At 42.0% G+C, this 24,507-nt stretch overlaps 1 protein-coding gene and 1 long non-coding RNA gene across 3 annotated transcripts; one reads left to right on the top strand and one right to left on the bottom strand.

Annotated features, from left to right (window-relative positions):
* Window positions 1–6,551: 6,551 nt before the first annotated feature.
* Window positions 6,552–20,254, bottom strand: LOC110200687 (membrane-spanning 4-domains subfamily A member 4A-like). Of its 2 annotated transcripts, XM_020976083.2 has the most exons (7): window positions 20,164–20,254; window positions 17,233–17,404; window positions 16,212–16,343; window positions 12,768–12,824; window positions 11,763–11,921; window positions 10,100–10,201; window positions 6,552–9,102 (listed from the first exon to the last, which is right to left on the bottom strand). In XM_020976083.2, exons 2-7 carry the CDS (start codon window positions 17,359–17,361, stop codon window positions 8,965–8,967), a joined length of 717 nt encoding a protein of 238 aa, XP_020831742.1. In that variant the 5' UTR covers window positions 17,362–17,404; window positions 20,164–20,254; the 3' UTR covers window positions 6,552–8,964. The 2 variants fall into 2 exon arrangements, with proteins under 2 accessions (XP_020831742.1, XP_020831743.1); XM_020976084.2 differs by lacking the exon at window positions 16,212–16,343.
* LOC144455353 (uncharacterized) lies at window positions 13,360–19,639 on the top strand. Its single transcript, XR_013484068.1, has 4 exons — window positions 13,360–13,869; window positions 14,747–14,808; window positions 18,215–18,300; window positions 19,466–19,639. It is a non-coding gene; the product is annotated as an uncharacterized LOC144455353 (long non-coding RNA).
* Window positions 20,255–24,507: the final 4,253 nt, after the last annotated feature.

Genomic DNA, 24,507 nt, shown 5'->3' with positions numbered 1-24,507 from the left:
TTAAAGTCTGAAAAACACTTTACAAACATCACTTCATCTTATCGTCGCAACAACTTTGTGAGGTTAGTGCTATTCTTGTCTTCCTTTTACTGATCAGAAGACTGAGGCTGGGAAATGGTTAAGGACATGGCCAAGGTCATACTGCTAGTAAGTATCTGAAGACAGATGCACATTCAGGTCTTCCTGTCTCCAAGTACAGTACTGTATCCACAACACTGCCTTGCTGACGTTTACTTGGTACTCTCAAGTTTGAAAAGCAGCTGACGAATGATGTACCATGGAATGCTCACAACAGTCCTGTGGGGTGAGTGAGAGAGGTATGAAGGCCCCCATTCTATAGTCAAGAAAACCGAAGTTCATAAAGTCCAGTTTATGCTGTCGCAGATGCCAAATGCCAGAGACTGGATTTGTATGCAGGGCTCTTCTACCCCCCAATCTAGAGCTCTTTCTCCTACAAAACACGGAACCAGGAAGCCCTTCAAGGAACCTCTGGTGATAGGGGAAGAAGAAGCTGGGAAGGAGTTTATGATTTTGTGGACAATGCTGGGGTCTGCAAAGGAAGAAGAAACTTTGTGAACAGGGTGAGTTCCTCCACAAATGTGTCACTGACAAGGGAAACAAAGCAGAGAAGACAGATTTACTTCAAGGAGGAGTAATCAGAGTAGTCAGAAACAAAGATGATGGAGCTCAGAGGCGGAATCGGAGTCTATTCTCAGGTAAAAGCTGCAGATTTTCCCATCAGGGAAAGAAAGGGATCCAGTTTTGTCCTGCCACCTCCATATCTTCCTTTTCCTTTATCTTCTTTGAAACCTGCTTCCCATTATCCGTAGGGTGTCTGAGGCAGGCTGGGCTTGTAGACTGTGGATTCACCTACATTTTTGCTGATACTGCTGTGAGCAAATACTGAAATTATTGGGGGGCTGTGATGGGAGATAAGAAAGAGGAAGCAAAGAAGTCCATGACCAAGGTTGAAAGTGACTATTATCAAAGAATTTCAGGAAAGTATGGTCATGTGCTCTGTATTTCATTGAGCAACAGCCAGTTAGGAATGAGCCTTTCCTGAGAATAGGGAAGCATGTGGTCTATATGAAACTGTCAGGATGGCTTCTTGGTAATGCAATCGCATCAGCAGCTGGGCTTTGAAGCACATCCCTCCTTTGTAGGCTTTACCAGCTGGGTTTTCCGGCATGTAAGGAGAGAGATACATGAAGAAGATGACTTGTAATGCCAACAGAAACTTCACACATGAAGGGATTGCTGGGGCAAAAAATCTCTACTGACCATCACCTTTATGCTGACCTGGACTATACAAGAGAGGAAGGGTGGCATTATGAGAGTACTGATTGGCTAGCTTCTCATGTCTTTCATTCTTCCTTTGAACTCTCAACCCCTCCATCCATTTGCCCTCTTCTCTTCCCTCCACCTCTCTAGCTTATGATCATCTCCCCTTCGAGTTATTTTCCTCTTTCTCCAGGGTCCCTCTTAGCTGCTGCTTTCTGAACTTGCCCAAAAGAGGGATGGAGGGGCAAAAGACTGACACTGTAATTGTCTCATTTGTTTAGTCTGAAGACAAAGCTGTGACACTGTCCCAGGAAGCCCCAGATAACCAAACCATCCCCAATTAATGAGCCATGGATATGCCCTGGGCAATTCCTATCGCTGGTCTTTAGAGCCAAGGTGGAGAAAACAGGATTACACCCCTGCCTTTTCTACTCTTTACCAAAGATATAGTGCCTGTGTGTTGTGGGATGAATAGTGAAGTCCTGGAAGAGTGGTGATGGCGGGGAGGGGAAAGGGAAGGACAGTTTTGCTTAGAGAGCTGTACCTCAGTGCCTGGGAATCTTGACGTACCCACTGGTGGCTCCAGGGATTGCTTAGTCTCTGACGTTGGAGATTATACTTAGGAGTATGGAGATAGACATACACAAGCAATTCCTGAAAACAGCTGGTCTTCTCAACATCCTTGAAAAGACCCATTTGTTGATTCTCCTAGGAGAACTGTGACACATTCCCACCAAATTGAGTGGGTCACCACATGACATCAGTGATTCACCCTACCCTGTCCACAGCAGATTGTCTTACAGATGAAGTTCAAGACCATCAGGGAAATGGCAAATTCTAAAACAGTTAAGATCAGAAAAATCACATTAATTCCCTGGGGGGAAAAAAAGCCCAAACGGAGAATGAGGAAAGGTGGACACAAGGCCCCATCTCTAACAACTCAGGAAGAAATAAGGTAAAGGGGAGCACTGAGAAGGGCTAGACAGGAGGTGAGATATTGTCCTGAGCCAAAACTTGAGACTTATGTAAATATCTTGGCAAACCTTGAAGTACAATTATGAATATTAGCTACCATCATCAATAATAATGTCATATCCCAATTCACTTTAAGATTCACAAAGCACTTTCCTCACAATAATCCTGCGTGAAATATTGTGCAAGAATGACCACCCCCATTTTGCACATCAGCAAACTGAGGCTCAGAAATGCAAACTGATTTGCCTATGATCATGTTAGCTTCCATCATGCTCCATTCCATACACAAGTTAAACGGCCATCCATCTACGTATGCCATGGATGTTCAGCACAGGTGTATTTGATAAAGGAAATCCCAAATCCCCTGGAAGAAAACAGAGTTCTAACCAGGGTTCAATTTCTGTGTCTGTTTTCCCTACAAATTTAGTGGTTCTGGGTTGCTCAAGTCATCAGTAACTCCCTGAGGGTACCAAGCCCACAATGGTGCCTGTAGCCACCAGAGACCTGCTCCTGTGTACAGTTAAAAGCTTATAACACACTTTTATGGAGAGGGAAGCAGAGACATTGGTTTCAGGAGCTCTTCCTTGCTAAACTCTTTCCTCTGATCTTATCTTTTGCTGCATGCATTCTTCTTTTCTACTCTCTGTCCAGGCTAGCCTTAGACACTCTGTCTCCCAATCTTGTCCTACTCTCTCCCTTTATAATTGGGCTTGCCCAAACCACGCCCAGGCCAGGAACAGGCTCTCGTATATGCCATGTTTATCTGCTGAAGTCTTTCTGTTCCTTCAAGGTCCATGTCAATTGCCATTCACTCCTTAAAGACTTTCTTGACTCACCAATCTGCCTCTATCAGTAAAAAATTGTTTCTCTCTTTTCAAACATTTCCTGAAGCTCTCCTTCCCAATTATTTTGCCATCCCAAATCACAGATCTCTTATTTTCCATATTTGTTCTTCCTCAAGAAAAAAAAGAGACAGTAAGTTTTTTGACAGCCTGAACTGTGGCATTTGTTTTTACCTTTGTATTCCCAATACAGAGTGTATCACCCTCACACATAATGCTAACTGCATAACTGGAAACTTATTTGTTGAATTGAATTCAATGGGCATTAAGTGAACTGAATGGAAATATTTGTTGCTTTTGACCCTATGGAGTTCTCAAAATTCACATTTTTAACTAAGATCACTATAAGAATAATAGCAGGGGTATTGAGGAATTTCATCTAATTTCCCAATCCAACCAACCTGCTTCTCCTCAAAGGTTCAAACTTCTGGAGGACCCCTGATGTCTCTGCCCTGGACTATAAGGATTGTCCAGTACCAAGATCTATGGTTATACCTGGCTTGAGCTTAAAATACTCAACAGTAATACAAATTGCCCCAAAGCACAGGTATCACAGTAACTGTCACAAGCAATGTCATGGTTAACAGTAATAGTGGAATTGATCAACCATTCCCAAGTTGACTGAGAAAAAGATGATCCCCAGCCCGGCCACCACAGAGCTAACTGTGTTCATTGCCAGGTTGCTTTAGAACTGAAAGCAAGTAAGAATTCATTAAACAGTCAACCCATTAACACATGGTTATGGAGCTGCCATTATGTGACCAGTCCTGTTTAAGGCATAGAATGACCCCAACAGCAAAAGGAGTAAGATTCACTTATTGTATGTTTTTTTTTTTCCAACTTCATTCTATGTGCTGTCTTCCTCCATTAAATTGTATACTCCTTGATGACAAGTAGTAAGAAAGGACATAGAGAATAGAACTTAGAATGAGTGCCTGGGAAGCTTTGATTGTATGAAGAATACATATTTCTACTGTTTGATTCCAAAAACTCTTCTATAATCTTCCCATATTCTCTTTTTCAATCTTTCCCCTCTCCTTGTCAGCCACTCCCCTGTAGGGTCTTCTCCTTCTGAGACCACAAAGTTCACCTTTCCGTCATTACTAGCCCTTTCTTTGATCTCTATGTCTCACTCCTCTCTCCTCCTACTCCCCTCCCCTACTTTCAGGTACCTTCTCACCATGTTATGTTTTCCCATTAAAAGAAGCATTCACCTGTCACCAGTTCTGTTCCCATTCACCCCTCTCTCCTCGTATATGTTTAGAAACAAGCCTATTACTGGTCTTTCTGTTGTCACTCAGTGTTGCTGTCTGCATTTTTCACTCCTCCTACATTTCTGTTGTTTCAGGTATTCAAGAAGGAAATAATCTTTTCATTTTTGGTTTTTTTTTTCTTTTTTAAAAGTTTCAGCCTCTTCTTTACTATTTAACATCTCTCTTTTATCCCATATGGTAAAGCTCAGATTTGAAGGAGTGCGTTCTGGACTGCGTCCTGAGCTCCAGTGCTCTTTGGAACATACTATTCCATTTCCTCCTCCTTGCTCTAGTGGATGTGGAACAGCATTGAGTTATTTGAATGGCCCTTCCTTTGTATCTGGAGATCATTTTTTTGACGGCCTGAAGAACTTTTCATTTCTGAATCGAATTGCTGAACTTAACCACTATGTGTCCTGGCATTTGAAGCCAGTTTTTGCTTGCTTGCTTTTGTTTCTGTTTTTCTGGAGGCGATCTGTGAATGCTTTCGATTAGAATTGCATTTTCTATGTTCAGAAGTTCTTGAGCGGTTCTCTTCTATTATTTCCTTCATCATAGTGCTAAGGTTTTTTTGTTTTGTTTTATTTCATGCATCATGTTCTTCCGGAAGACCTGTGAGCTTAAGGTTGTCTTCAAAATCTATATATATTTGCTTACAGAGTGAATATTTTCCTTTAATGTTCTTTTTTTTTTTTTTGCTTTTCTTCTTCTAGATTGTCTTTCACCTCTGTGTATTTGCATTTCCAATCTATTATTCTCTCTTTTGTTTCTTTGGTGAGATTTGCCATTGAAGATTCAAGTTTTTCTTTCTGCTCATTATTTTTGCTAGGAAGTAAAAGGAAGAAGTAAATTCCACTCTCATGATTTTCATTTCTCTTTTAAACTATTCAGGAACAGTATGTTGTACTTCTGCCTTCTCAGAATCTATAGGGTCTCCTGTCTCATCAAGTGTTGGCTCATTTTCCTTCATTCTGCAGCATTAATAGATGCCTGAACTTATTTAATAGATCTGGAGGCCCTATTTCCCTCTGTTGTTACTGTTTTTCCTGTTGATTTATCTGTTTATGTTCAAGGTCTTTGAGATTTCATCTTCCTGGAATCTTTGGCACCTTCAGTCTCCTCCCTCCATCCCTTATTTTCCTGATCAGTCACTTCCTGACTCCCTCTCCTCTAATTGTGGTTTCCTCGAGGGCTGGACCTGAAAGTGTCTCAGCCTTCTCCCACACTGGGAAATTCATGGTTCATCATCCTATGTAACTTTCCCAGATGATTTTAGAATGGACAGAACTGGCCCCATCTAGCTGCGATACTCTTCCCTCAGGCTGGGTGAAGGGCTGCGCAGCTTCCTACGTGTCTTAACTTGGTGGCATTCTTTCTGTTCCTTAATTCTCTGCCCTGACACCAACAGGGCAGAGCTCACTTTCCCTAGTACTAACAATTCAGAGCTTTGCAGTGCTGGTGCTTCTTTGGGGTTGCAGCCCTGAGCAGGCTTTTGCTCTGAGGATCTGTGGCCAAGCAGGCTGTTGAGGCCCAAAGAAACTTCCACAGCTGAAGCCAGGGTTCTACAGCACCAGAAAGAGGGAGGGAGGACCAGGGTGTAGGAGAGGATTTTGGTAAAAGTTGGTCTTGTGTCCATGGGTTTGCTAGTTCGGCCTTGCTCCTGGTAGTGTGGGAGGTGGGGCAGGGATGCTGAGTGAGCAAACATTAGTTCTTGGATTTTATTTTGTTCTGGTTTTTTCTTTATGTTCTTTGGTTTCCAGGAATCTGAGACCGTAGAAAGAGCTGAAATTGCTTTATCTTTGGTATATAATTTGTGTTCTGGAGAGCTTTGAGAGGTCCTGAGGATCAGAGGAGATCTAGTTCATTGTCTTGGTGCTCACCTGACCCAGAAGTGACTTTCATTGTATTTTAACACCAACTTCAATGACCTCTCCCAAAGAGACTATAGACAACGTTTGTTTGCTTCTTATTTGTTATTATGCTTTAAGAGGCAATGAAATCTTAGTCATAGACATTTTAACTGTCATTCTTTGAGGATTACATGAGGAGACCAAGAGTTCAATTACTTTTCTGTACATATTATTAACTGTGATGGTTTGAGAGAAACAGTGAGAAGACTGAATGAAAAGACTAAAATAACTCCTTTACTTTGAAAACTTTTTAACTCTTATGTTTTCAAAAAAATTCATTAGGAAATGAATTCTTGAGAAGAGACTTTAATTGGCATTTTGAGAGAGTTGAATGGTGGACCTCTTCTTCTAGAATGAAGAAGCTAGGGAAGCTAGGTGGCGCAGTGGATAGAGCACCAGCCCTGGATTCAGGAGGACCTGAGTTTGAATCTGTCCTCAGATGCATAACACTTACTAGCTGTGTGACCCTGGGCAAGTCACTTCACCCCATTGACTAGCCAAAAAAAAAATGCAATGTAGAATGAAGAAGATAGTACCAGTGGTTCGAAGACACACTGAATACGATTGTTGCCACAGCAGATTCATTTTCAGTAATTATTTGAACATTTTTATTATTTGTTTTGTAGTTAACAAATTGTATAGACCATAGACCTAATATTTATTTAAATCAAAGTTACTGGGGAAAGTGTGCAGATTATACCAAAGGAGACGAGCAAAAGCCCATGGGAAAAGAGTTTTCTCCAATTTATGCAACAAAGTTTTTTGCTAAACTGGAGTAGGCGCTCAGAGATGAGGGATTAATTAATATAAGAAATGATGCAGTTTTAATAATTGGTGAGAAAATGTCAGAACACATGCTAATTATTTCCCTAGAACTTAGAATGTAAATGAGGTTATTTAATCAAATCCTCCCATTCTACATATAAAGAAAATAAGGCCTAGAAATGTTAAGTAATTTGTCAATGTTCTCACAGTTATTAAAGGTCAGAGGTCTGGTTCCATGATGTCAATTTGACTCCAAAGCCAGTACTCTTTCCACTGAGCCACACTATAACATGTGAAACCTAATAGAGTCAGAAAAGCTTTGACTAGAGTACTGGGTCTGGATTCCAGGAAAACCGAGTTCAAATCATGCCTCGGACACTTACTTGCCAGCTGCATGACCCTGGTGAAGTCATTTAACCAGTTTGTCTCTACAGCTCAGAATTGCTGTGAGGATAAAATAACAAATTACTCATGAAGCATTTTCCAAACCTTAAAAAAAAGTAAGTGCAAGATATCATTGCTTATGTTGCTGTAGTCATTGTGATTGTTATAATAGATATAAAATAATAGACATAATAATAAAGGAATAGATATAAAATTGTACTTAAACTCATAATTGAATCGGAAGTTCAGATCTGGAGCAAGGGAAACCATCATGTATTTGAACCTAATTTCCTCTATTTCCAAAATTTTGCCAGAGCAGTGGCCAGATCGTCTAAGTCAATACTATGGTAAGAGGAAACATTGGAGAAATAAGAATTATAAGAAACAAGAAGCCCTGACATGATGACTAGCAAGTTAATGTTACATGCTCATCAAGGTTGGCAAAACACTTTACAAACATTATTTCAACTGATCCCAAAAAAAACTCCACGAGGCAGGTGCTATTGTTGCTCTTCATTTTACATATGAGAAAACTGAGGCTGAGAAAGGTTAAGCGATTTTGCCGGAGTCACACAGCTGGTAAGAGTCTGAGGCCAGACCTGTGTTCAGGTCTGCCTTACTCCGCCTAGCACACTGCACACAGCTCTGTCTTGCTGACACTTACTGGCATCTCAGGCTTACAGAGCAGTTGACTGTGCTGTGCCATGCAATGCTCACAACCATCCTGTGAGATCGGCAGGCGGGGTCTGGCTGTCCCGAATTTATGCCAAAGGAAACTGAAGTGCAGAAAAGGTGAGGCTATGGTGGCATAGATAGGAAGCCTCAGAGAAAGGATTTGCATCCCCAGCTCTTCTGACTCCTAATCCAAAGGTCTTTTTTTAAAACAATACACTGAACCAGGAAGCTTTAAAATGAGAGTTTGGTGGTAGAGGGAGGGCCAATGATGAAGCTGTTTCTGATTCTGTGGGGTCAGAAAAGGATGCCGAATTTTTGAGATTAGAGTTAAGTTCTTCCAAAAATGTCTCACTGACAGGGAAGCAGGGTAGAAAGGAGGTATTTTCTTTAATGGCCAAGGTGCTGGAGGAGCAAACAGAGAGGTCAAAGAGCAAAGGTGATGGAACCCAGACTACTGGAGGCAGAATCACGGGACGTCGTCAGGTAAAAGCAGGAGAAAATTCCAAAGGTCAAGAATCTTCATTTGTGGAGGACGGGAAAGGATCTAGTTTTGTGCTGCCATCTCCATTTCTTCTTCTTCCCTTATCTTATCTTCTAGGGACCCTATTTCCCAATATTCATAGGCTTCAACAGGCTAGGCTTGATACAGCCAAAGAAAAATATGATTTACTGACATTTTTGCTGACATTATTGTGAGCAAATACTGAGATAATCAGGTTGTTGTGAAAAATGAGAAAGCAGATGTGATTAGCCCATGGCCAAGGCTGAAGGTAACTGTGAACAAAGAATTCCAGAAAATAGAGTCACTTTGCTCTATGTTTCACTGGGAAACAGCCAGTAATGGAAGGAGCCTTCCCTAGGGATGCGAAAGCATTTGTTTTATATGAAACTGTCAGGATGGCTTCCAGGCAATGCACTGGTGTCAGAAACTGTGCTTCGAAGCATTGCCTCTCCTAAGGAGGCCTTAGCACCTGGGTTCTCTGGTACGTAGGGTGGAGGAGACATGATAAGAGTGACCTATAAAGCAAATGGAAACTGTATTCATGAGTCATCCAAGGGTGCAGAAAGAGAGGTGAAGCAATTGTCAGGGTAGAAAATCTCTAGGGACTTCCCTTTTATGCAAAGGGCTGGCTCTGGCTTAAAGCAACTTGGAAGGAAGGTATTGTAATGGTACTGACTGGCAACTTCTCATGTACACTTATTCTTCTAATTCGCTCTCTACACTGTTCTCCTCTCTTCCCACCACCTTTCTGCCTTATGGCATCCTTCGCTTTAAGTCCTCACACTCAATCTGCAAAGCCACTCTGGAATGGGCTGCTCAACGAATTCTCAAAAGAGGAGGCAGGGAAAGAGTGATCCTGTAATTGCCTCCTTTATTTATGCTGAATACAAAGACATGACACTAAACCAGAAAGCCCAAGATAGCCAAACCAACCAATGAGACTTAAAGGTATGCCCTCAGTCTAGTTGAGGCATATCTGGGCATGCCCAGAAAGGTGCCACTGTAATCATCTTAAGTACATTGTCAATGGATGTGCCTCATATCCTTTCTAGGTAGATGTAATATCCCAGATAGAGACTCACTAGGTTGTGAAATCATCAAATTGATCAAAGCACTCCCCTGGCAAATTTCTATGTCTTCTCTTTGGGGCCAAGGTAGGGAAAACAAAATGTTCCCTCAGACTTTATTCTTAACTGGGATTCGCTATCTGCCTACTTGTGATGTGAATGGTGCAATCTCGGTCGAGTAGGGATGGTGAGGGAGAAAAGGGTGTCCCTCTTAGTGCCTGAGGATTCTTGACATCCTCACTGGTGGCCCCAGGGGATGATTGGTCTCTGACACTAGATATGATGCTTAAGGGCATGGAGGCAGAGACACACAAACTTCCTCTCTGAAGGTAGGCTGTCCTCTCACTAATCCTTGGAAGGCCCCACTTGGCGATTGTTCCAGGAGAAGCCCTATGGCACAGTCCCAGCAAAGTAACAGAGGCACTACATGATGCCAGCTACTCACCGAACTCTGACTACAGCAGGTGGCTTTGCAGCCAAAACTTGATACTGCGAGGGAGATGGCAAGTTCCAGAATAGCTAGGATCAGTAGTATCACATTGATTCCCTGCAAAGAGGGACCAAAGAGAGAATGCTGAGAGGTGGACACAAGGCTTTACTTCAAACAACTCAGGAAGAAAAAAGGGAAAGGGCATATTAAAGGACACAAAACAGGAGGAAGGTGACTGTCTTGAAACGAAACCTAAGATGTATGAAAAGCTCTTCATAAACCTTAAAATGCAACATGAATGTTAAGTTCTTATTACTAGTCACAAAAATAATGTCACATTTAAGACCCACAAAACACTTTCCTCACAATGACCTTATGTCACATATTGTGCAAGGATGACTACCCCTTTTTGCATATCAGCAAACTGAGTCTCAGAAAACTGCCCTGCCTATGGTCACACAAGCATTCTTCTCTTGCGCTCTATCCCATACACAAGCTAGGCTGGCATCCATCTGAGTACATAATGGGGGCTCAGCACAGGGTTCTTTGATACAGGAAAACTTAAACCCTCTAAAAGAAGACAGATTTCTGACCAGGGGTCAATGTCTATGTCTGTTTTCTTTAGAGATTGGGTGGATCTGGGGTGTTCAGTTGATGGGGGCGGTCTCCGATTCCACAGTGATGCCAGTAGCCATCAGTCAGAGGCCCAATTCTGGGTGTGAATTTCAACGTTTATAATCCACCAAGGGGAAGGGAGAAGAGGGGTGGGGAGCAAAAGCATTTGGTAGAGGAGCTCTTTCTTTTTTGTTGTTGATGTTGGTTTTGGTTTTTTGAGGCAATCAGGGTTCAGTGACTTGCCCAGGGTCACACAGTGTCTGAGGCCAGATTTGAACTCATGTCCTCCAGACTCGAAGGCCAGAGCTTTATCTACTGTACCACCTAGCTGCCCCTGAGGAGCTCTTTCTTCCTAAGCTTGCTTCTCATTTCCATTCTTGCCTCAATCACCCACTGATGTTCTCACTGCATTCGTTCTTCTTTTCTAATCTCCATCTAGGCTAACTTTTGACATTCTCTATCTCCCATTCTTCCCTGCTTTCTCCCACAAGGACCATAGACCAGGAGTAGGCTCATGTTTATCTACTGGCTCTTCTGTTTCTTCCAAATTCTTCTCAGTTAGCATTCTGTCCTTAAAGACTTTCTTGACACCCCTCTCTCCTTCAGTCAGAAGTGGATTTTCTCTCTTCAAATGTTTCCTGAAGCTCTCCTTCACATTTACCTTGTCCTCTTCTGTCATAGATCTTTTTTCCCCTACCTGTCCTTTCCCAAAGAATAAGTGAGACTATAAGTTATCTGCCAGCAAGAACCGTGGCATTTTTTAGTATCTTTATACTGCCTGTGCTGAGTACATCACCTCACAAGTAGTGCTAACTGAATACCCAGATACTTATTTGTTGAATTGAATTTTCGACCCTTTGGAGTTCTCAGAATTCACATTTCTGACTCTAAAGACAGGAATGACCAGAAATGTTAAGGAATTTCCTCTTGTTTCCCAACTCGAGCAAATTACTTCTCAAAGTTTCAGAGCCTGCAGGACACTTGGTGTCTCTGACCTGGCCTGTAAAGACTGCCCATTCCAAAGATCCATGGTCAGAGCTGGCTCCAGCTTGAAAGTACTCACCATCAATATAAACATGCCCAAAAAACAGGAATCAGAGGAACTTTCATAGTCACAAAAATAATGGAGTGAATCTGTCATTGACAAGTTGAATGAGAAAAAGATGATTCCCAGCCCTGCTGCCACCGAGCTTACAGCGTTCATTGCCAGACTGCTTTGGACCTGAAAGCAAGCAAGAACCCATTAATCAGTTAACTCATTAACACGTGGCTATGGAGCCCCTACCACGTGTCCAGTCCGGTTCAAGATTGTACATCCAGCAGCAAGAGAAAGAGACACCCATGGAGCAACTATTATGAGCTAGAGACTCTACAAGCTTCTCCAGATACAAAGACCAACGGACAGTCTGCTTATTTCCCCAAGTCTTTGCATTCTAGGCAATGCAGCATCTGCACTGAGATCCTTTGTTATTGTTGTTCAGTCATTTCAGTCATGTCAGACTTATCATGACCCCGTTTGGGATTTCCTTGGCAAAGATGCTGAAGTAGCTCGTCATCTCATTCTCCAGCTCATTTAACAGATGAGGAACCGGGAGAAACAGGGTTAAGTAACTTGTGCAAGGTTACACAGCTAGTAAGTGTCTGAGGCTAGCTTTGAACTCAAGAAGATGAGTCTTCCTGACTTCAGGCCAAGCACGTTATACATCGAGCCACCATCTAGCTGCCCCTTTCCATGTATTTTTACATAAAGATGATTGAAGAGGTCAAGGGAACTAAAAAGTCAAGAGAGCAATTTTTATTTCTGCTGGTATGGCTGCAGGCTTTCCCAGGTAGCAATCTGAATAATGGGGGAGCAGCCAATAGTGATTCATCCCCTCTGTGACCCCAAGGTACAAACTCAGCCATAAGCATTGGTCAGGCAGGCATATTACAATCCAGCCAAGGGTTGCTGACGTTGTCTGTCAATGACCTTTCCATTCATTTATCCCTTTTCTTTCCGGAGAGCCGAAAAGAGATTAAAAAGAATTTCCTCTTCTTGAGCTATAGACAAAGAGGGAATGCTACTCACCAGAGTGTTTGCAGTTCTGTTCTCTGCAGCAATGGAGAGGGAGCCAGAGATAATGAACTGTGGACAGAAGACGTAGTACATGAATGCCTTAAAACTTTCATTTCAGTCCCGGTTGTGCTCACTCTTTCCCAGCCAGTTGCTGAAAATTGCCTCTGCTATCCCTGAGAACTGATGTCTCTGATGGCTCCATTACATGCTCCAGCTGCTTCATAAACATTTAAACAAGGCACAATTGTCAGGCCTGCCTTCCTTCATAATGGGAATTAACACAGATTACTCTGAAATGCAGGTACTCATGCCAAAAATGAAAACAAAGCTAGTCTCTTATGGCTTATACTCCATGAAAGTTTGAGAAGAAACAAGGCTCTTCAAATGTTACTTACCTACTTACCTACTACGTCTTACCTACCTACCTACCTACCTACCTACCTACCTACCTACCTATCTATCTATTTCTAGATCAATACACATACATGTGTACAGGCATGTATTTGTTTGTGTGTGTATTTTTTCTTCATGTGTGTCTCTGAGTGTATAATGAGATTGGCAAATCATTCTGAGGATCTGAGAGAAAAGTTCCCTCTAACTAATATACTGAAAGGACTTGTTTGAAAGCACAACATCGACTGAGATCATGGTGTTGTGATTCACTGTTGTTCATTAGTTTGTTTACATATAGCCAGTTTCAGTATTAAAGTAACATCTGACAAACTGGTTGGGGAAATACTGGAGGGTTATATAAGGGTTGCTCCAATCACACCGGGAAGAAGAGAGGATTTTTTTGAGTTTCACAACTTAAGGCAGTCAGCAGTCACTAAATACAAAAAGCCCCAGATGTGAGGCATTAGAAAGTATAGGAAAGAGGAGACAATAAGAAAAATCCAGGCACAGTGGAGCATAGAGGAAGATCAGAAGACTGATGACAGAGCAGACATAAAAATTGCCTAAAGAGGGATGCTGACCATGCTACTTATTACTTATTACCTATTATTTTAAAAAGAAGAGTAGAGGAAACCTCTTGTATGATGGAGTAAATTCTGAAGCTTACACCTCTTCAATCCCCCTTGGTCCGAGGGCCCCTTCCTCCCACTAATAGGAGAGGGTGAGTTTGAGAGCTTCTCCAAGATCATTCTTTCTTATTTAACTATAGGTCTTCATCATGTCCCCATGCTGTGTATTTTTTCCCCTGCCCCCAATTTTCAGTTTCATTTAATATGCTGTCTTCCCCATTAGACTATAAACTCCTTGAGAATAGGAAGTGTCTTTTCCCTCTCTTTGTAGCCCCAGCTCTCAGCAGAGTAATTGGCCTTTAGGAAATATTTGCTTGCTGACTCAATCAGAAAATTAGAGCAGATGTTTGCAGGTGGAGTCAACCGAGAGAGTCAACCAAGAGCATGCATGCTCTATTGGAAAAGAGACATTGCTTTAGGGAAAGATAATTGGAGAAAGCACAAGCCTCTCCTGTTGGGAGTTTATTGTCATTAAGTGCCATCTACCTCCTAATTGATGGGAAACCCTTCGTGGTTACCTGTGTTTCCCTGCTGAGTTCTATATATCTCAAGAGAAGAAGAAAAAAAGCAGAAAACATGAGATTTGCATTTCCATTTCTGTAAGCAATACGGATATGCTTTTCTTTTTAAAAAAGTAACAGTTTGGGGCAGCTAGGTGGTGCCCCAGATAGAGCACCAGCCTTGGAGTCAGGAGGACCTGAATTGAAATCTGGCCTCAGAAACATATTTCCTAGCTGTGTGACTCTAGGCAAGTCACTTAACCCCAATTGCCTCACCCAAAAGAAAAAAATGACTAAAACAAAACAAAAAAAAGTAACCATTTCTTAGCCTCCTAATAAGGATAGCTGTATGAGAAAAGAACTTCATATCATGTCGGTGGCCCAAGAGTCAGAGAGAGTTACATTTGCATAGTAGAACAGCTGTGAGGACAAGGAGGGGAGCTGATAACAGAGTTCTTCTGCCCAACAGGTGATGCATGGTACAGACTGTTTCTGGAACAGAATAAGAACATCAGTGGTGATACTAGAAAGGTGAGTTGTTTTTTATGTGATTTCCTGCTTGGTTTCTGTAGGCACGTGCTCTCTCTCTTCAGTGGACAGTGGCACACGTTTACGGGAGGGCTGCTGTAGGTGGTTCCTTTTGCTGAGTAAATGCTTTGATTATTCCTGTTCTTACCTTCCATCCACTAAATGCTGTGATTACTCTCGCTTTTGCTTTCTTATTTGATAAATGTTTCACACATAAGAATCAATGGTGAGTGATTTTGCATAAACACAGAGCACTTCAGATAGCACCCGAGAGTTCCAATGGAAAATGATAAGGGTGAATCTAACCCTGAACTTGTGTTATGCCCATGACTCTGCATGACTTTGTATGCTAGCCACACGGCCACTCTTCTGGGAAGAACTTGACCTTACAAGAATGGTGGTGACTTGGGTTTATGAGTCAGCCCAGAGAAGCAGGGAAGGTCAATCCCTCAATCAGGCCACAGGAAAAAAAAAAGGGTTTTTTTTTTTTAAAAAAAAGGATTCCAATTAATATATCATTTTTAAGAGAAATGAGCTGCTCTGGTGAGTATCTCAATTATTTTAAATTTAGTCACTTGGCTGTCTTAGCATTATTGCAGAATTAACTAAACACTGTACTTTGCATCATAATCCTGACTCACATACAAAATAGTTGCATGCTTCTAAGGAAGGCCATCAACAACTGAATCTCAGTTTTCTCATTTGCAGAATGGGGATGATAATACCTGTGCTATGTGCCTTAGAGGGTTCTTGTGATTAAATGGTTTGGAAATCTATAAATCGTGAGCCATAGAGAGTGAAAAGCACATTTCTCTCCAGATGATCACACAATAACATGGCAAGGTGGAAAGAGTGCTGGCTTTGTCCCTAGGAAAACCATGGTACAAATTCTAGCTGTGGTGATCAATAGCTCTGGGACCTTCAGTAAGTCACTTCACGGCTCTGAACTTGTAAAAATAAGGTGAGATGGACTATAATGCAGTCCAAGCTCTACATCTCTCATCCCATTGGGCTTTGAATTGTTGTAATAAAAAATGACTGGGCTTCCTTATCATGGGCTTGGATACTATCTATTTATCTATCTATCTATCTATTGATAAATCTATTGATCTATCATCCCAGTATACTGTATAGAGTAGATTATATATTTATGTGTATTACTATATATATTATATATTATCACATTTTACACTTTATATATGTCATATAATATATATAACATACTATTTCAATATATAATACATATCATGTATCATAATATCAACCCTTCCCTGTCTCCACCATTGGAAATTGGAAATGAGAAACCCCAGGCATAAAGGACATATTGTAGACAGATTCCTTCCTGTCTCCAAAGAACAGAGGGGAAAACTCCATATTTCAGAATTGGTTTTATTAATTCTACTCACAAACGCTGTTCCCCAGAATATGTAGCCAGTATGAAGAAGAAAATATTCATGCACATAATAAGTTTTCATAGGAACCAAAATGAGAACCATTCCCAAAGTGAAGTTCATCAGGGCGATCATGATCTGGACAGTCTAAAAGGGAAAGAGATTTTCATGAGTACATAGAGGACTGAGTCACTTCTCTCCAGAAATGGAGTCAAGATTCTTTTGCCTTTCCCAAATGTGTTTTTTTAATAGAACTTTACTGGGTATGAGCAAGAGGTCACAGTAAACTGGCATGTAGTAGAAGCTTAATAAAAGTGTATTATAGGCTACTTGATTGATTGTTTGAGATTTCAAGTCAGGGAAAATAGGATCAATCCCCAGCTCTACTCCTTAAAACCTCTAGAACTGTGGACAAGTCCTTTCTTTTGTTGTCCTTCAGTCATTTTGCAGTTGGCCCAACTCTTGGTGATCCTATTTGGGGTTTTCTTGACAGAGATACTGGGATGCTTTGCCATTTCCCTCTTTAGATCATTTTTGCAGATGAGAAAATTGAAGTCAATGAGAGTAGGTGACTTGCCCAGAGTCACACAGCTAGTAAGTGTCTGAGACCAGTTTTTAACTCATGAAAATGAGTCTTCCTGATTCCAATTCCAATGTTCTATCCACTCCACCACCTTGCTGCCCAACCTCAGTCTGTTTCATCTGTGAAATAGATGGTTGGACTAAAACATGTCTACAGTCTTATCCAGCTCCAAAATCCTAGAATCATATAAGATCGAGAGAAGTAGAAAAGCATAGTGGATAGAGATCTTGCTGAATGATCAGGAGGACCTGGGTTGAGGTCCTCTTAACTCTTACATAGACTGATCGTGTTTTCCCAGATATATCATTTAACTTCCTACTGGCTCCCAAAAATTTTCTAAGATTATAAATGGTAGGGTTGTTGCCTAGCTATATTGGTAGGTGGAATTCTTGTAAGTTCCTCCCAGACAGAAATATATGAATCAATTTCCCAGGAATAGGGACTCTGACTCACCCCCAGCACCTTGGGCTCCCCTTTCAAGAACTTCTGCAGGTATGCTTTCGATTTGTAAAGTTGCACAGATGTCCCCATTGGACCCTGTGGGAAGGAAATGGGACCTGGCTGGGAAAAGGATGGCAACATTCCCTTTGGAGTTGTGTTGGAGCCGATGAGGTCACTGGTGTTGCTGTAAAAAAAGAAAAGAAGTCACATGAAATGTGGGTTTAGGGTGCCCTTCCCTTAAAAAAAAAAGATGGGGGAATGGTTGCCAAAAGAAGCTAATGCAATCTTGGGCTACAGTAAGAGAAGTATGATGTCTGGAACGATGGAGCTGATAATGCCACAGCCTTCTGCCCTGGTCAAATCACAGTTTGGGGTTTTGTAGTTTAGGAAGAGCATTCAACTGGAGAACATGCAGAAAAGGGCCTAGAGACTGTACTATATGAGAGTTGATTGAAAAAATGGAAATGGTTAGCTTGGAGAAAAGATTTAGGTTGTTGAAAAAATAAAATGAGGTGATGGACGTGAAAGGCCGTGAAAGATATCCATTAAGATGCAAAGGCAAGGGGTTATGTCCTTCATCGGGGAAGATAACACTGCTAAAACCATCATTATAGGACACATACATTGTTTTTCTTTGGGGGAGAGGGGGGCTGGCAATGGGGTTATGTGACTTGCCCAGGGTCACACAGCTAGTAAGTGTTATGTGCCTGAGGCCCGATTTGAACTCAAGTTCTCCTGATTCCAGGACCAGTACTTTATCCGCTGAGCCGCCTAGCTGCTCCTAGGACATATACTTTTAACATTTTTTTCCAGCTGGAAACATGGGCTAGTATGGATCAATATATCCTCTCCAGAAATATTCTGGAAGTGACCAAAGGCACATGTCCACACAGATCAGAGCAAAGTGAACTGGCTCACATGAGGTTTGAGACTGACTGGTACTGTATGCATGACTGTCCCAAACTAAAAATGCACAGTTATCATTTTGACTCAGGTCCAGGATCCTCCAGAGACCTTCCACAGTAACCCCCAAAGTTGAGGGAAGTGGAGGTGGAGATGCCTGAATTAAAACGTGAGTGGGTAAGTGGGTCTTCAATCCATCCTTCTCCTTCCCAGCAGTCCCAGATGCTTAGACTATGCTCTATCCCATCGAGACTTCTATAGAACACCGGGATCTAGGCAGCAGGGACATCTTGCGATTTGTGGGACACCTTATGCACACACTCCCAATCCCCTCTCTTCTCTTACGCTAAGAGAAGCAATAAGTAAATCAGGCTGGAAAAGAGTTCAGCAACCGATGGCCCTATACCTTCACATGCAGGCAACTTTGATGACTGCCTAGCCCAAAACACTCTTTCCCTGCTGTCTCTTGCCTATATATCTGGTATCACCTCGGGGAATTGGGACTGTCTCAATTTTGAATTTGTCCCCATGAGTTGCTCCCCATGAAACACACTTAGAATAGTGCCAAGGTAGGCACGTGGTGTCCATTTAATAATTTTTTGTTGATCGATTGATTGAGAGGGAACTGATTGAATGAGCCATATAAATGGGGTTATTGATCTTACTTAAAGGTGGATGTGAGAAACAAGCTTTCACAAATCAGGCTATTTCTGACCGTGAAAAGTATCCAAATTGATAATTTCACCCTTGTTCTGTGACGAAGGCTTGGCATAGAGTCCACAGCTCAAACCTATCTCTTCAAAGTGGACAGACTTCTCCCGACAACCCCCTCATTCTGTCGCAGCACTCTATGAGGATTAGGGAGGTCTAGGATGGGGGAAAATAAATAGGAGGTAGTAAACTTAACTAGCTAGGAGCCCACAACATTCTGATTCCTTGATTCCATGGAACTTTGAGGGCCTAGCATGAGTTTAGATTTGGGTTCAGCTGTGCCATGAGGAAAGGGGCTGGAGAATACAACCTCTCATTTTCCAAAGCTTGCCTCTGTCTAGAGAGGATGGATAGACTAAGCAAGAGAATTGAAAAAGGAAGCAATCTAAGAGCTATTTCTGGGAAGATCTAGGAGAAAGAAGTGCTTTGGAAAGTCAGAAGAGATCCAGATTGCTGTGGGGTACCCCAAGTGACCAGGAAGTCAGGCTTAACAGTTGTTATATACCTTGAACTGGGTTTGAAGACTATTTATATCATAAGCTGTGAAAAGGGGGGAAATAGAGTGTTGGGTGTGTATTTCTATGATCTCTGACTGCTAATATTCTCTCTCTTCCATCCCTTACCTTCTCAGAGTTTAGAAAAGGCTTACGGTCTACACTGCAGGAATGGAGCAAACATGAATACAGGCCTGAAATTTGTGCAAATTGAATTTGAGTGTCTATTCTAGGAGTATCAACCCCCAAGATTTCCCCAACCTTAATCCCATCTGCACAATAAAATGTGGGGATGACTGTCACCAAAGGAAGGGACCTTGTCGGTATACTGGTATGAATTTTTTTCCTCTAGCTTAAGATGCGCTGGCTGCATCTGAGAGCCAGACAATGAATTCTAGACTGAGGAATTCAAAGCAGAAGGATCTCCAAAAAGGCAACAATCTATTCCTCTTGTCTACAATAAACAGAGCAGATTGGGAGACTTCTTTCAGCTGCCCCTGAGCTAGAAGTCTTTGTAAATACCTAAGGGTTGCCCAGTGAAAGTCTCTTTGCTTCAGAAGAATCCAGCCTGGGAAAGGTCAAGAAATAGTTTTTTGGAAATACAGTAAGACCCAGAAGGTCTCTGCTCACAGTCAAAAGATCTTTCATCTTCATCCTCCTGTGACCAAACTTGATCTGTCCTATGAGTCAGGGAGAGCTGGTTGAAGAGCTCCCTGAATCCAAAGACTTGAATATTCCTTCCCCCTCGAGGCCCTCTTAGATTCCTTCCAAACCCATTCTCTGTGGGTTCTGGCTTTTCCTGGAACCAGGGATGGGAACTACCCAGAGTGCTTACCTGTCCTCTCCCAGCTCATCCAGGGTCTCCTGGTCTTCAAGTCTTCCTCCTCACAGTCTGCTAAGAAAGGGATGGAGATCTTCCACTGGGGTTCCAACCTCTCTTGTCTTCCTTCTTTACCCTGATACTATGCTCATCCCACTGGTTTTCTCTTACTTATGTGCGATGACGACTGCAGTAAGCAGTTTCCAAAAATCGTGAAGTGTTACTTTCCAAAATAGGAAGTGACTAATGATAAGTTCATGCCACAAATTTGTCTCATATATTATAGGAAGACACGGACTAGAGTCAAAAAAGATGGGAAGGCATGGATGAATTGCAATCTGCATTGGTGGAGATCGTGTGTCCATTGGATTATTCAAGTCTTAGACAAATGCTAAATCTGTTACCTTGTCTTCAAAGGATTCCTCAAGATATCAATACTACTTGTATTGAAAAACAGGATATCCAAAGTTAGCAGTGAATCTAATCAAAATGAGCTTCCTTTTAAAAAAAACTATGTTATGCCTGATCATATTCACATACATGTGTGTAAGAGGTAACAGTCAACAAGCGTTTAGTAAGAGCTTACTGGCATTCTGGGCTCTGTGCTTATCAATGGGATACAAAGAAAAATCAGCACACAGTGCCAGATCTGAAAGAGCTCATATTCTAATGGAGGAGACAGCATGTGACTAATTAGGTACGTACAAAATATGTATGGTGTAATTAGAAAGAAATCTCAGATGTGTGTGTGTTGTGGGGAGGTGAAGTCGGAGAAAAGGCAAGAAAAAAAAAGGCCTTTTGCAGAAGACAGAATTGGAGCTGAGACCTGAGGGAAGCCAGGAAGTGGAGATGAGAAAAGAGAGCATTCCAGGTGTGCCAGCATCCAGTGAATGGTGAAGTCGAGAGATCAAGCTTGGTATTCCAGGAAGAGCAAGAAGGACAGTACTACTAGAACTTGGAATACTCAGAGGAGAGCAATGTGTGAGGAGGTAGGAAAGATAGGATGCAGCCAACTTGTGAGGGACTTTAAATCCCTTATCAATGATTTCATGCATATTATCCTTCAGATAATAGGGAGCCAATGGAATTTGTTGAGTTGGGATCAGATCTGTGCTTCAGCAAGATCACTGTGGCAAGTGAATAGGGGACGATTGAAATGAGACCGGTTTGAAGCAGTATGACCAACCAGCAGGCTATTATTTCAACATTCAAGGGGAAAGATGATGAGGTCCTACGCTACGGTTGTGGTCGTATGAGTGGAGGGAAGAGTATATAAAGGAGAGAGGTTGTGAAGTTAGAAACCAGGCTTGATGAAGATTGCATATGCAGGGTAAGCGACAGTGAGATGTCAAGGGAAGACATGAAGATGCAATCCTGGGAGCCTAGAAGGAAAATAGTACCCTTATCAGTAACAGGGAAGGTTGAAAGAAAGGAGAGCTTGGAGACAGCAGGAAGAAAACAAATGTGTATGAAAACTTAATAGGTTCATAAAACAGTTTGCCCTATTTATATGCCCTTCAGTGCATCCTTTCCTTTCCTTCTGTGAACCCTCTAAAATGCTTTCTTAGTGTTCTTTTCTGATGTCTGTCATCACCCACTACCCAAGCCCCTATACCCACACACCCAGACATCTTCCCTCATCCCTGACAAGTCTCTGGAATCCCTAGCTTCCTTTAAGATTACCCTCAAGTGCCACCTTCAGCGTGGCGTCTCTCTTAAAGCCCAGCCGCTAGCGTAGCTCTCACTCAGAGTACTGAGAGGCCACTCTGGCTAATTAGGTTACTTTCCGCTTTGTATCTATTGAGTATGTACATACATATATGTGTATCCTGTATTATAGATATAGGTGAGATGGGGAGAGAGAGGGAGGGAGTCAGGGGAGAGGGAGGAGGGGAAAGAGCATTTCCTTGTTAGAATGGAAGCTCCTTGAGGGCAATGGCTATGGATAATCTGGTTCTTGCTGTTGTTCAGTCACGTCCAAGTTTCCATGACCCCATTTGGGGTTTCCCTGGCAAAGAGACTGGCGGGCTTGCCATTCCCTTCTCCAGATCGTTTTACAGATGAAGAACTGAGGCAAGCAGGATTAAGTGACTTGCCCAGAATCACACACCCAGCGTCTGAGACCAGATTTGAACTTTCTAGCTCCAGGCCTGGTGCTCTCTTGCCACCTGGTGGACATATTCATTAACCTACATTCTGAAAATGACCATGCTGGTGCTGAGTCCAGTCCCGTCCCTAGAACTCATTCACGTGTAGCCCGTGTTCTTTGAAGAACTTTTCCAATGTTTACCATACAAATAAACTCCAGCTACCTGGGCAGCGTCTGCTTGGTAACTGAGACACCTCTCTGTCTTATGGCTGAGGACCCACACATTTGAATCAGGCAGATCACCTAGCAGGATCCGCGGCTACCCACCTCTTTGTCCTATTCTTATTTCTGGGGACTTAGGGCCCTGCTATACGACAAAATGTCATTTTTAAAAGTATGTCATGTTACAGCTGTCATGTGAAATTTTAACACTAACAATCAACAATGCTATGCTTTATTCATATTTAAATGTGTTAAATTTGAATCCAGATTTAATGTGAGGCCTTTTCTCCCTGCACATTACCAAGGAAAGTAAAAGTGAAAAATTGTCGAGACCTTTGCAGCTGCTGTGATACATGTGATAAATGTGTCATCTATCTATTTGTCCAAGTCAGCCCTAAATACAGGAGTCAAGTGTTTCCTTGCATTCATATGCCATACTTTGTTCATCCATTTGATGGGCACCTACCTGATTCCTAGTTTCTTGCAACCAGAAAAGAGCTGTTATAACTATTTTCATGCATATTGAGTTTTCATCTCTTTCTTTGATCTCTTTGAGATACAGAACTATCCTACTTGAATTGATTGTTTGAACCCAAACATAGAATTTTACATTTATCTCTCCTAAGTTGCACTTTAGATTGACTTCAATTCTATCTGTCCAATCTATTGTCAGAGCCTGACTCTCTTATACAGAATGTTTTCTATGTCCCCAAGCTTATTTGTGTCATACGCAAATTTGAAAAGAAACCTCTCTAAAGTTTCATCCAAGTCACTGATAACAATTTTAAAGCGACTCAGAATCATATATTGGCCCAATATCCTGATTTAACCATCAATTTGTCACATAATCCTTGCACATACACACATGCACAGACACCTGTACTGACTTTCACCCTCTATTATTTTGCTCAGTGAAACCCTGAAAAAAGTTAGAAGATAGCGAGAGTCCTATTTAATATTCTACTAGTACACTAAAACAACTTCCATAAAGCTTAAAATATGACAGGTTTATGGGGGGAATTTGTCCTGAGATGGAGCTAAGGGCATTGGGCTTCAATTATAGATTTTCTGATATGCTGAAAGGCAGCAAAATGCAGTGATAGAGGCCTTTGGCTGAATGACAAGAGATCACTTGGGAAGTTGGCTACAGCATTTACATAGAAGTTGCATGTCTTCAGCAAATCTGTTAGTCTTCTCCAGGCCTAGGTATATAATATTTTCTCCATTTTCATGAGAGAGGCCAAGAGAAGGGAAATGATTACTTTCTGTCCGCAAAACAGGGAGATAGCTGGTATGGGGGAAAGAACAACAGATTTGGAGACAATTGCCTAAATCTGAATCCCAGTTGTAGGATAGTTACCATGTCAATCAGGGAAAGTCACTTAATTTCTCTGGGCCTCATTTTCTTCCTCTCTAAAATGAGAGGGTTAAACTAAGCAAGTGTCAGAGGTAAGATCTGCACCCATGGCTCTTCTGTAGTTCCTTCTACTATACCACATTGAATCAGGAAGTCCTGAAAAGGAGACTTTGGTGATAGAGGAAGAGGAAGCTGTGAAGGAATTTATGATTTTGTGGGCCACTGTGGGGTCAGAAAAAGATGAAGAAACTTTGAGATTAGGGTAAGTTTCTCTACAAATGGCTCACTGAGAGAGCAGCAAGGTGGAGGGGACAGGTCAAAGGCTAGAGTCAGCAGAGTAGTCAAAGATCAAAGATGATAAAGCCCCTAGCACCGGAGGTGAAATCACAGTGTATCTTCACATGGGAGCAGCAGAATATTCCAGAAGCTGAGGATCCTCATTCATAGAGGACAGCAAGGGTTCCAGTTTTGTGCCACCATCCCCATCTCTTACAGGGATCGATAGGGTGACTGAGGCAGGTTGCACTCGGCGGGCAGCCACATTAAAACACAATTCACGGACGTTTTTACTGATACTGTTGTGAGCGAACACTGACATTATTAAGGGATTTTTATGAGAAAAAAGGAAAAGAGGAAGTGAGGAATCCATCACCAAAGCTGAAAGGGACTCTTAACAAAGAAATCCAGGAAA

The sequence above is a fragment of the Phascolarctos cinereus genome, unplaced genomic scaffold (genome assembly GCF_003287225.1).
Source record: "Phascolarctos cinereus isolate Bilbo 61053 unplaced genomic scaffold, phaCin_HiC Scaffold_9;HRSCAF=440, whole genome shotgun sequence".
Classification (NCBI taxonomy): domain Eukaryota; kingdom Metazoa; phylum Chordata; class Mammalia; order Diprotodontia; family Phascolarctidae; genus Phascolarctos; species Phascolarctos cinereus.
Note: the sequence above shows the minus strand (reverse complement) of the source record. Positions and strands in the feature narration are given on the sequence as shown.